The sequence below is a fragment of the Poecilia formosa genome, unplaced genomic scaffold (assembly GCF_000485575.1).
Source record: "Poecilia formosa unplaced genomic scaffold, Poecilia_formosa-5.1.2 Scaffold38, whole genome shotgun sequence".
Lineage (NCBI taxonomy): Eukaryota > Metazoa > Chordata > Actinopteri > Cyprinodontiformes > Poeciliidae > Poecilia > Poecilia formosa.
In genome coordinates, this window is record NW_006799977.1 from 1,122,616 (window position 1) to 1,136,456 (window position 13,841).

The 13,841-nt window shown below is 36.3% G+C and overlaps 1 protein-coding gene across 4 annotated transcripts in view; it reads right to left on the reverse strand.

The window, feature by feature from the left end:
* Positions 1-6,048: 6,048 nt before the first annotated feature.
* The window catches only part of kank4 (KN motif and ankyrin repeat domains 4), a 79,540-nt gene continuing 71,747 nt past the window's right edge, over positions 6,049-13,841 (reverse strand). For all 4 annotated transcript variants that reach the window (XM_016670802.1, XM_016670804.1, XM_016670803.1 and 1 more), the window contains 2 exons: positions 13,438-13,638; positions 6,049-10,380 (listed from right to left, as the gene is read on the reverse strand). In XM_016670802.1, the coding sequence (XP_016526288.1) occupies positions 10,273-10,380; positions 13,438-13,638 (309 nt within the window). In that variant the 3' untranslated portion in view covers positions 6,049-10,272. The remainder of the gene's footprint in view (positions 10,381-13,437; positions 13,639-13,841) is intronic.

Consider the following 13,841-nt stretch of genomic DNA (forward strand, 5'->3'; position numbering starts at 1 on the left):
TTATGTTCAGTAAAGATCATGATTGAAAACAGCCCAGCTTTATCCACCCTTTGTCTAGGTTGATTGACCTCTTGCAGGAAAAGACAACTAAAGTTAAAGCAACCGCTGACAGACTGTGCAGCTGGGAATAAGATGTCCCAGGTAAGTGCTGAGGAGTGACTGTTCTTTGTTGGTTTGATGAATGAGGCACCATGCAGAGACAGATCAGTGCAGGGGTTCTCTGTGCCCTACAAGCTGTTCTTCTATACTGACGATTGTACTAACCGTGTCCTGCACTCTCAATTTGGACTAAGACTAAGAAAACATAACATTTCACTTTTAAGATTTCAGTAGGGGCGCTTTAATTAGAATTCTGCATGAATGATATGCTATCCAGATATGCTCAACATGTCATTTTTTCTGGTGTTCAAATAATTCACAAGAACCCCAAAGAGTATTCCACAAATTCTGGCCTTTGTTGGCATTCTGCCTGCCAAACTTTAGTTTTGCATTCATGGTTTTCTTTTGGAACGAAGGTTTCCTCCTTACACAACTTGCATGAGAATTGCAAGTTGCATGATAATTCTTTATGTTGGGTTAGTCTTTCTTCTGTCATACACAAACAGAGACACTTTGTCACTAAGGAGTTTTGTTTTTATCTTGTTTACATCTATGAAAAAAACATATTTGGAGAGATTGTGGTTAATTCTGAGACTATTCTTAAATAGTAATGTTAGTTCTGTTTGATCATTTAACCTTATAACATTCAAGATCTGATGATGTATGAACAATGTCATGTCAACAACAGAGCATCCGTCATTTGTTTATGTCCTAACAGCATTTATCACCATTACATAAAAATCATTTTCAAAGTAACAATAATTATGTACATTTCAGAATATATGTAAAACATATATGACCTTTGAAGAGCAGAGTGCATTTTGTCATGAGAAATTCTCAGAACTTGAATTATGAGCATAAGCACTTGAAGAGGTTGATTGCTTTGGTGTTTCTGCCTTCTGGTCAAGTGGGACAGGAGATGTAACGTCTAACATCCCATTAGAGATGGATGCTTACTGCCCACTGAAGATGGATTTCTGCAGGTAGCTGATGACTGAACTAGCTGCAGTAGTTCAAGACATTGTAGACTCTTCTGAACCTTCAACCAGGTTTAAATTAATCACTGTTTTTCAGATACATTTATTTCATTTTGTCAGGTCGAATGCGATGTTTGGATTTTCTTTTTTATTCTCTGAAGACACAACAAACAACTCTTAGGTTTTATTTTTGTTGTTTATCAGAACCAGTGTTGCTTCTAAATTGTGTCATTTCTTTATACACACTGTGTCCTCTACTGCCCCTGCTGGCTATGTTTCTCTTGACTCAATACAAATAACTTGCCACTTCATGTTTTGGTCACATTTTCTGTTTATATGTCAGCTTGGTTTTGCTTCGGTAAGTAAGCTTGGAATGGTTCTCCTCTATTCTCTCTTTTTCCATGTCTTTATTTCTCTTCCTCAAATTAAATAGTCTTTATTGTTTCTCTGTGTGTGTGAGAATTATATTAATGGTGTCTTTGGGAGCAATTTCACAAAATTAACAACTGAGGTGTTCCACAGCCATGAGAATACATCGTTGATTCTGCTTTTCAGCTCTTTCCTTCCACCACACTTCCTCCTATGCAGTCTCTTCTTGTCCTCTCCTCCACGTTGCTTTTGGTCCATTTTATTACATCTCAGCATTTTTTTTTTTTTGCTCCTTTTATTGCTGCACTTTGCTTTTGGTGGAGACCATTTGTTGTACTGGTCTGTGTTTCGACTTTGTCAAAGTTGCATCTAACAAGCCACATCTGTTCTCCTGAAGTTATCACTATAAAGTCCCCGCCTGTTTAAAAATTTCGCCAGCACACAGTCACCCCTCCGCACCTCACGCCTTCCTCTCACGGATGACAGTTCCTATTATCTCCTGGATAATAAGTTGCACAGATTAGCCATGGGGCCAGACGGGGGAGCAGCGATAGGGCTCTGAGTTTGTGTGTTTGTGTGTGCATATTTGCTGCAGTTTGGGTGTTTCTGCCTGGATTTGATGACTACTTTGTAACTGTGTGTGCAGCTTTTCATGTTTGCCTGTCTGTGTTTGCCTGCGTTAATGGATTTCTCCCCAGCTGCATGTGCACATGTGTCTGTCTGTCTGTCTGTCTAGCCACATGCCAGCGCATGTGTTTGTGTCTAAATGACAGGAAGAGACTGTGTGCCTGCAGTGGGACTCACAAGAGGAGGAGTTGATGGGCTAAGTGCCATTAAGGGATAATTACAGCTAAAAAGTCTCTATGCTAACGAGGAATCTCATCATGACAATGCTGGCAGACCGAGAGGGCACAAAGAAGCATCTGCAATTCAGACCAAGAGCTCTTGTGTGTTCACTGCATGTGGTTATTGTTTATAATATGTTAATGCATTACCTTTCCTCTTTACTTGCATGTTGCACCAACGGTTGTGTTTAGTGTGTGCACATGGGAATCACAACCACTCGTATTCATATTTTAAAAAGTAAGCATTCTTTTCAGATGGCATTTGCCATGATGCAGCCACACAAGTACACACAATACATCAGTTTAATTGTCCGGTGAAGGCTCAGTGTGAGTTGAGTTTAAGGGCATGCACTTCTGCACACAGGGATGCCTCTAATGGGTTTATCTCTAATCTAAGTCAACATGAAAGTCTGTGAAAAATGTTACCCTTTTGTCTTGCAGGTGTTCTATCCACATATTTGGGTGAAATTAATTAAATTTAAATACCTGCCGGGACCACCGGTGAGGTTGCTTGGAGCGGGATATTCCACAAATCTGATTTGCAATCTGTGTGTTGAGCCTCATTTCGTACTCCCTTGGCATGCAAACAGGAGCTGATGAGGATGGAGAATCATCTTTACTCATTATCGTCTCTTTTACCATGTTGTCCGTGGGAATACTAAATGTTTGCTTGTGTGTGTTTGGTTTGAAAAGATTGTGTTTCTGTTTGCTTACGTGGATTTCCACTGCCAAAATTTGCAAAACCAACACTCCCTGTTAATTTCAGCTGAGTGCAGATCTGCTTTGGAAAACAAATCTTTCTTGATAAAACAATTTCTAGTATGGCATTATTAATCAAATCTATCCAAGCGTGACTGGTTATAGTAAAACTTTATGAGACAGTAAGCATTTGATAGTCGTCACCAACTCGGATGGCACAGCAAGTAATTAACCTCACAGTTTCTCACATGAGGCTAAGTGCTTGTCTGGGTAGTTTTTTTCTTCCCCCTTATATCAATCAAACTGATCCCTTCCAGCAAGATTTTTAATTTGTTGTTCACTAACCCACTCCAAAACATTCTTTAGGCTCCTTTGAGTCATTCAGATGTTAACTTTCTGGTGTGTTTTTAATCAGTTTGAAAGTTGGGCAAATTCCTTTTTCCAGAAAGCACACACTCTCCCCCCTCTTTGCAAAAGAAATCTAGACATTCTGCTGCTGCTGCGTAAATAGATGAAATAAATAAATTTAAACAAATGGGACAAGTGCTTAGCAAGCATCAACAAAACAATGCTGGACTAAAAACACCCCAAAACACCCAATCCTACTACATCAGCACAAATATTAATTTGTAAGAGGAGTTTAGTATTTAGAGAGAACAGATGGCACAACTTAAAGCCAACATGCATCTTTGAAGCTCTGTGTGAAGTCATATCTTTGGAGTTGCCATCTTTTCTTGTAGCTTACACTTGCCCAGTTTTCACAGAGTCTGCACAACGATTATATCCACTTTTCATGCAACCAACAAGCAGCAAAAAATCTAAGTTAATAGTGATGATTAAGTTCTCAACAGTTATGTGGTGTTTGTCTCTCGGTTTGGAGTTAACAAGACCTTCTCTGATTAACGTTGACACGCTGTGGCTTGTTCCAGTAGAGAGTATTATCATGTTCTCTATACGACACTTCTCCTTTATGGAAGGCTTAATCACAGACTCAATTCTAAAATGCTATTTTTAATTAATTTATTATGCGAACCATAATATTATGCGAACCATATTAACCATATTTATTATGCGAATAGTTAGAGCTAATTGTTTTTGATACATTTTTAATTGGATCATTTTACATCTTTTTTGTGTCTTCAGTTTCTCCTCTGAAAAAAAAAGGCTATCCTGGATTTACACTGGGAATCACAAGTTAACAAGTCTTCAGCTTCTCCTAAAAAGCCAAAGTAATTAAAATTACTGTCATGGTAGTAAATGTATGATATGAATCTTATCTTACAAAAATGCCTGATTAGTTGATTAACGAGTAATGCTTGCTCAGTAAGAAATGTGGCTCACAGGTCTTTATTTTGGGGGTTGGATGTTAAAAAGTTTTCTTATCACTACTGTTGTTTCCTGCCTGATCTTAATCTTTGAAATAAGTTTTAATAGCTGACAGATGATGTTAACAATTCTCATTTTCAGGACTCCTATTGTTCCTCTGTTTGTAACCCACAGTAATAGACCCCCACCTGCTGGTCACATACTTTCATTACACCAAAGTCCTTACAAAAATCTTTTGGAAATATTCAGAAAAATTTGGCCAAACCTCCCTTTTAGAACTTCTATGGATGATTTAAAACAGACTTTGTACTTAAGGGCAAGATTATTAATTGGCTTAATTAAGTGAAATAATATAATAAGTGTAATTCAGTGTTTAGTCTGAACATATGGGGGATTTGCAAGCCTGTTTCCCATTTTCAATAATTCTATTTCTAGCATCATATGACATAATATAACCATTATTATTATTTTCTACATTTAAGGCAGTGTTAAACGACAGGGAAAGATAATGATTAAAAATGTTACTGGTTTGGCCAGAGTCATAAATGACATTTTATTTTTAGTATTTGCAAATAAATAAGATCACCTGTGAGAGGGAGAGTGCATAATTTAAAATAATGATTTTTCCTTTAGTCAGCAGCTCATGAAAATTAACTTCATCCCTCATTTCTTTAATTAAAATGAAAATCAATATTTTTGATAAATTACTGTTGTGAAAAGAAATTCATGCTTTGAAGAGCCACCCCGTTTTCTTTTGGGGCCTTAAGCAGAATTTCATCAGGAAACCAACCTCAACTTAAGCCTGGTAGCAGTTACAGATCCACTGGTTGTCATTTAATGAACTTCCTCAGAAATTATTTTCAGTTTTGCATTTAACAGAGTTTTTTTTAAGTAATAAGACAATAATGAAATTATTATATTGCAGATTATATTTTGCATGAGAAATCACTTAACAGTGGCAGCACATTGTAAACCTGCATATCTGCAAGAAACTCTTAAAGACAAAGAATCTCCAATCCTAGCATCAACAGTTTGTTTTGTGGATGTGTCCCTACTTGTTCTAAAAAAATATTAGAGAATAAACAGAAACTTATTTGGTAATTTTCCAACAGCAGTCACATCACAGGTGACCAGGCGTCACTTATCTGGATAATATGAGAGAAGAAGTCAAGTTTAATAGTATTCACCAATACATTTGTGACAAGTTACCATGAAAATCCTGTAGGAGAATGTCCAACCATCAGTTTGAACCTCAAATTCAAATACACTTAGAGCACACCAGCAAGTAAACTGTGGAAACTATCAAAAGTAAAGAAATTAAGGTTTTGTCCCAAGAAGGGCGCCTGAGCACAGGAGAAAGATGAAGATACCAATGAATGATGATTCCTTGTTACAGTCACTGTTTGGAAAAAGCCTTTACAGTACTTTGGTTTTATGGTTCTCTGTTTTTTCTCTCTTTCTGCAGATGTAAGTTAAAACTTATTTGGTGTTTTCTTGTACTCTAATTGTCCTTTCCCTCCTCTATTCTTATATTCCTTCTTCTCCATTTATTTTGAATAAAATGTATATTTATATCAAGTGAAAGCTACGCTGTCGGACAGTACATGCAAAAAGAAAAAAAGAAGAGAAAAACCATTTGATCATTTTTAAAATATTTATTTAGAAGTAGTTCTCTGGTCTGTTAGATATAAGCTTGTTTCACATAGAATATTACAGAAAAGTAAATATTTTTATTTTATTTTAATCTGTATTATTTATGGGCTCTCAGATTGATATTCAAACTAGGGAGACATTGCCCTGCAGGACATTCCTTTTTGCTGTTTTCCTACACTTTTCCAAATTAGCGTGATGGGCGCACGATAATCCACAACCTTATCAAGTCACACATTATCACAAACAGCCAACCAGTAAAAGTGAAATAATGACAGTCGGGTTCCCTTCGAGCACTATTACTTGAATATTTTTCTCCATGCATACATAATTTTGTCATATATTTATATATATATATGGTAAAAATATAGCATTTAGAATAAATACCTCATATAATTATAAGACTGTCAGACAATACTTGTTATATATTTTTCACAATACTTTATATACATGTATTTGGCTGGATTTACAGAAGAAAACACACAAATTTAACCCCATGTGGAACAAAGTTGATTTCAGGTCTTTGTTGATCAACCAGACGTGAAATCATACCACATCTGGGTCACATACGGGATTAAACATAATTTCCATAAAGATGTGTAGGCACGAAAGACCAGACACTTCTCTCAGCACGGGTTTGACGTCCCGCAGCTATGCAAAAGGAACATATATTCATACATTTCTGTTCTAATCTGTAACTGTAGCACAGGGAATAATTAATGCTACATAGAAATATGTGCTATTATTTAGTCCATTTGTAAAAAGTTATGTTTCATGTAAATTCTGACTTTATATATATATATATTCATACAAATGATTTTTTTTTTTTCAAATATCAGTTATAGTCCCAATTCTGTGCCTATTTTTGATTTAGTTTACAGTATTTGGGATCGATGGTGTGACCGCAATAAAAAGAAAATTAGAACAGATCTCAAGAAAGCAATTAAATGTATTATTAAGGAGAACTAATGAAACTGAAATCAAGTTTTAGAGACAAGTAAGGCCTAAACATTGTTAAAGTAACAGTTGTTATGTTAATCTTGTGCTAGAAATCCTCCAGTTTGATTAATTGCCTGAAGTTTTCCCTCAACACAGAAATTGATTTTGTCATGCAGATTGGATTGCTACTTATATATTTGTTACCTTACATGACAACATTCGACTTGTAGCTCCAATGACTCTTGCAAACAGATGTTCCCCAACATAAATCAGATTTAACAAGGCCTCATTAACAGCCCTCCACATTTAATGGCACCTCTGGCAAAGACATGTTTAAAGCCTTAAAAAAAAAAAAAATCAGTCTTTAATTGAAGTAACATGATCTGACACTAAACATGTTAAATAATATCACCCCTTTCTATTTGTCTGTACTTTTATTCAGTGAGGGGGAAATTTTGCTTCAGGGAATAATTGTTTTCAACAAAATGGTTGTGAGACACCAGCTCTCCCTCAACAGACAAAACAAAACAACTTCTTAATATAAGATTTTCTCGCAACTAAATCAATGTAAGATTATGCCACTGCAATTAGTATTTAATTTATTGTAAGGCTTTTCATACAGTTTTACCAGAATTCTGTAACTGACATGACTTGTATTTATTAATCCCACTAAAGGGTAAACTGAGGTAAAATAATTAAATGCATTATTTAAACATTTGCTGAATTATTATTTTCATCTTATCCCCTTTGATCATGTAAACATTGTTAGATGTTTGGCATCTGCTGTGGTCACTGTGGAAGGAATGTTTCATTGTAAACATTTCATAAGACCACACTCCTGCAAGGAGCTGCATTAGAAAAGGCTCCACAAAAGAACATCTGTTTCCCTGGAAAATAAAACCTCAGCTCTAGAATAAGAACGGTTATCCATTTAAGGCTGCACCATAGTCCCATACATAATATTTTTTATTGCTTCTTATTGCAAACAAAACTCCCTGCTGAGGATTTTAATATGTCTGGTCTGATGGGTACGAGAGCCTAATGAGCCTACGAGAGAGCCTAAGCTCTACAATCTAAAGACCGCTTCATCACCAGGACTAATTTAAAGTCTTTAGACATATATTTGTAATAAAGTTAACATCGCGACTGATTCGAAGTCTTGCAACTTGTCATCCATGCAGGGTTAGTTAAAACTTGCTACATTTTTATTCTTTTGGAATGTGTCACAGCCAGCCCAACATTCATTGTGCATTCTGTACGTGTTGCATACATGGTTAGAACAATCACACAAACAGCCCTCTATATGTATATATAGATAGATAGATATTTATGTAGACATATATATCTATCTATGTAAATAGAGAGATATATTGATATATATCACAATACTGGTTACACCCCTTGTATTTTTGTTAGCATTCTATTTTACCTCTTGATGGGACGACACAGAAGGTATAACACTTTGATATAATGTAAAGTAGTCAGTATACCACATGTATAACTTTGTGTTTTCTGTCTCCTCAAAATAACTAACAACACAGTTGTTAGCAATGATCAATGGCTTTTTTTTTTGGTAAAGTCATTGCCAACAAAGGTGAGAATACCCTCAAGTGAAAATGTCAAAACTGTGCTCAGTTAGCCATTTCCCCTCCCCTGTGTAATGACCACATACGTTGAGTGCACATGTTCTGCGTTGTATCCAGAGGTTGCCTTTTGAAAACGGACCTATGGGTGCTATCACTGCTGCAGATGGTGTTGGGGTTGAATTCAGCCTGTCAGTGACCAGACCATATGGTGCACACTGCATCAAATTGGTCTGTGCTCCCAGAAGGTACTCTTTTCTAAAGACGATGCACAAGAAATTCAGCAGCCAGAGAAGCAGACAGTAACCATGTTCCTATGGTCTGACGAGACCAGGATAAACCTGTTGGTTTAGCCTCACCTGGTTGTGGCAGCAACCAGGTGAGGAGTAAAAAGACAAGTGCCTACCGTCAAGTATGGCAGTGGGTGTATCATGGTTTGGGGGTGCACAAGCGTTGCTGGCTGTGGGAAGCTACAGTTTCATGATTCTTTCCCTTCGAAAACTCGGCCACAAGGCAGTATTGCTAAACCAGACCTAAACCCTACTAAGTTAAGAGAGTTAAGACAGTACAGAAAAATGACGGTGGCCACATAAAATGTTGGCACTCTGGTCATAATTTGAACATTTTCACCTGGGGATGCACTCACTTCTGTAGCCAGCAGTGAAGCTCTTAGTGGTCTTGTATAGTTATTTTTAGGGGATTGTAAATTTACTGGGATACACAAGCTGTAAAGTGACTACTGAACCCTGCTTCAGTATGTCATCAGTGTTGTCCCATGAAGAGATATAATAAGATATTTAATGTAAAATAGGATTTACTCACTTTTGTGAGATACTATATATTTATATATGTATACAGACAGCTGAGGATCACAAACAGTATTACAACATACTGGTTTGTGACGCTATATTAAAACAGCCAGTAGGGGGAGTAACTGTATTAGCATGCAGCTCAATACAATCTCTTGACTTGTCTTTTTTCAGCCTCAATATATTGTTATAAAAAATACTGAATTTCATTTTAGACTAAACCATTGGTTTTTCAATAACACAAATGATGATCACCCATGAACCACGTGAAAAACATGACCACTGTGGAGTAATGATTCATTATTTGATGTCAGTTCTTTTTTAACTCCGTGCTATATAGTTTGCTCAGGAGTTGAATATATTCATATTCACTGTACACATACACAGTAAAAAAAAGTGCAGTAGAAAATACAGTCTCTGTTTGTATGATCATGATTTCTTAGAATAACATTCTGTATATAAGATGCTCTCAATAATGGCTTATGTCCAAATATGGAAAAAAAAAAGGCAAAGGGAATAAAAAAAAAAAAAAAGAAGGTAAAATTATATATATTTAAAAGGTAGATCATGTGCTTAGTATTTTGCTTTAAGAGTTAGTTTATATTAAGATGCAGCAGTTCAGAAGTTCTCTCCCGTATGATCCTTTTTTTTATTCTCACCCTGTTCCCTGCTCAATCTGCTGCTGGCGCCAATTGTTGCCACAGCAATATCTTATTTTAACTTTGTTCAACCCTCATTAATCATTTCATCAAAAAAAACAAACAAACAAAAAAAAAACAAGACATTGTGGTTGAGGCATAAAAGAAACACTCTATTCCCAGAGGTCATAAAGGCAGCCCCATGCTTATCTTCATTTAGCATCATATTCAGTATTTACTTTAGTTTTTTTTTTTTTTTTCCATTCTGTTAGTGGGAAGAGAATCGTGGAAATAGAGTCACATGTTGACCTAGAATGGTTTGGAAAACAGTGTAGAACTCAAAGGAGGTCTGCAGCAGACATGGGCTCAGATGCATGGGATTTTAGAAGATCGATGATGTCTTGATGAGCAGCTGCTTCTGCCACCGACAGGGCTGTTTGACCATTCTGGAGAAAACAAATAGAGATGCGATGTTGATTTCACCTATAACACATTGCAGTGGCCATTCTAATCCTCACAGCGGCAGTGTTGTACTAGCTTACACTTACAGGCTCAGAGAATAATTTATCTGCTCTGATTAGAACCTGAGACCACTCTCATGTAAAGCCATACAATTCTATCTTTTGCTGAAAGGCTTAATAACAGCTAAGAGTTATATCATAGTCTCAAACATTAATCTATGTAAAGGAATGGCGACTACATGTTAAAAAATTACAACAAAAACAGACTAGACACAAATATACTGAAATCACTCTTAGAAATAGAAAAAATTTGAGCAAAAAATATAAAAAGTGGACTAAGAAAAATAATGCTTATTATATATTTTTTTTTACATTTTTTCATGAAGATTACTGCCATAATTTACAAAGTACTCACCAGAAAAATACATAACACAATTTGTTTTCTATCACTATGCATTCAGCTATTTTGGTAAGCAATATAACACTCTCACTTATATAAGCACTTTACTATATTCAATTAAGCACCATTATATATTTCAAAGTCATACAAATGTTTTGACAACATTTCAGAATTATGGTATAATTCTGTAAGTTTCAAAATGGTTGTACTGTTAAGGAAGATACTGAACAAACATCTCTATCTTTTGCCTACTTTCCAAAATAGAGGTAGGTTGGGGGGGTGGGGCTAAAAATGATAACTGCATTCAACAAATACAGAAGAATGTTGCATTTCTTAAGCATCTGCAGTAAAAGTAAAAGTGGATTTAACTGCTGTGGTGCTATACAAAAATAACTCGGCTGAAATCAAATGTCCACTTGTTCTTGTTTATGTAGAAGCTAACATTAGCACTAAAGCACAGCGACGTGGAACAGAAAACTAGAATAGTAGCATAGGAAAATTCAGATGACGCATTCCTTCAAAAGGTGGAGGGGGAGGAGTGACTAAAAGTTCACACATATTCAGTGATAATGGAGTCACTGAATATGTTGCATTATTATGGACCGGTGCTAACCACATAATCTGCATAATCTAACCGGGGAAAGCTTCCAATCCACTTTGTGGCAGTCAAAAGAAATAGCATCTTCACTCAGTCAAAAAAACAAAAATGCATATAATATTCTAAACAACTTACTGCATACATCGTAATAATTTCTGTTCTGAGACCAAATATCCAATTTTTCACACTTATGTGCAAACTTGCATTAGTTTAGCACAACAATGTATATTTTTAAGACCTGCTTCAAATTCATGTTCATGATTCTTTTACTTCTTTTTGACATGCAGTCTTTGAGGCAGAGTTCACTACTGCATGATGTTATCAAGGGTACTGCTGACAGTTAATAGGCGCTATGATAAAAGTTGCCCGTGCAGTTACTCAATCTGCCAATTATGATTGCATATTTAAGTGTCTAACATGTAAAACCACACAAATAAGTAATGCTTGCTGCTGATTAGTTTTGTAAATTATGTATGCAAAATCTGCCCATAGTCCCCCATAAAAAAAAAGGAAAAAGTTAAATTTTTGTGTGCATGTTATCAAGCATTCAAATCATGCTCCTCTAGCTTATTATGAGCCTGTGACCTTGCGGTTAACGGCCTCTGTAACCTGCAGCTGAGAGAACAAATCTCTCCGAACGCAGGCACTTGGAAAGCCATATCTTTACACTTGGAGAGATGTTGTGTACTTGACACCGAGACATCAATCAAAACTAATAGAGCAGTAATTTTCCCCAGATGACACCCCAGACAATGTTCTGCGGTAATATTTGTAACTTCTTACATCTATCAAGCAGCGAGTCATGGCAAGTTTTTCCTCTAATCAAAGGCTAGATATCAGTTAATAAATAAAAAAAATGAAAGCAGTTGAAGCTGCATGCTGAGAGAAAAGTCAACCACAGGGAAAATAGTTGCCTCATATATAGTCTCTATTTCATATTGTGTTGTCTGATGAAAGAGACTGATTTGAATGCAGGTAGTATAATTCAAAATGGTTAGAACATAACAGCTCCTTTTCTTCAGATCGTGTTTCTTTCAAAATAGTATCTGTATTCACTTGATACTAAACACAGCAAAACATTGACCAGTGGTACAAATGTGGATAGTGGGAGGACTGATAGGTAGGCTTTCATTTGTTTATGGTTTTCTATATTTTACAGTTTATTTTAGTATCACTTTTGTGGCTCCAGCCTACAAAGGTAATTGCAGGATGCTTATGAGAAAAAAAATGCCACAGAAAAAAAAAAAAAACTCTATTTGAGCCAGCCATGGCAACAGATTTAATAAACTTAGGACCGAACACATAAAAGATCAATGTCAAGTAACAAAATTTTATATGTGTAAATCGAAGAGAAGAAGTCACATGATCACTAATCTATTTAAAAAAATGTAATAATTATTGTTGAAGTGAAACAGTGAATTAATTTAGATTAAAGACTATGTCATGCCTTGTGTATAAGAGTGGATTCATTTTGAGACCACCGCTGAGTCTGTCTCTGCCCTGTGTTTTATACATGAGACATTTCATGTCCCTGAGCTATGTAGCTCCCCATTTCTTTTCTGTATCAACTATGCCATGCCTCACTGCATCCACACTGGCCTTACAGTGGCAGTGCAGGAATATTTGGGTGGTACATAGGCTTTATGGTCTTTCACTTCTGTTCATGTAAAGAACTGCATATGTAAGGTGAGAGAAGTCTTATTGTTACAGCGATCCGTTGCTGGATGTTTACCCTTACTTTTACCTTTAAAGACGTTTTTGAAATATAAAACTGCATCCAGTTTCCTAGATTCAGAAATTGATATAAATATGGTCCTCTACATCCAGACTTTATTTATGGCAGCCCGGTAGCCAGGGATTTTACATATCTGACCAAAACCTTAATCTCCTAAATTTACCTTAAAAATGCACAAAAAACACAGCTGGTGGCTGTTATTCTGGTATTTTGTGGTTCAGGAGCAGAACTGTTTTGAATTCACCAGTCTAAACTCTGACATCTTTTTCTACTTACAACTTATTTTAGTTTTACATTGTAAAAGCATACCTTATCTGTGAGTCCGATATCACAGTGACCTGTCTCCAGCAGCAAACAAGCAATGTGCGTGTGTCCATGCTCGGAGGCACACATCAGGGCCGTAGATCCCTCACTGTCCTGTGCATTTACATCTGCGCCGCAGCTCAGAAGCAGCTTCACCATGGCAACGCGACCGTGGCTCACTGCAAGCATGAGCGCGGTCTGGCCAGCCTTGAGAATGAGAGAAAGAGAGAAGTCAGATTAGAAGTTAACAGAAGGAAAATATAGGGATGGGGATGGAGTTTGAGAATCTCAGTGAATGTGACGGAAGGAATAAAGTGAGAAGTACAAGAGAGCAAGTGACAGCCATGTTTCTTTTTTTATGAAAAGAAACATAAAAAATAAATGAGAACAAACAAATGAGAAAAAATGCA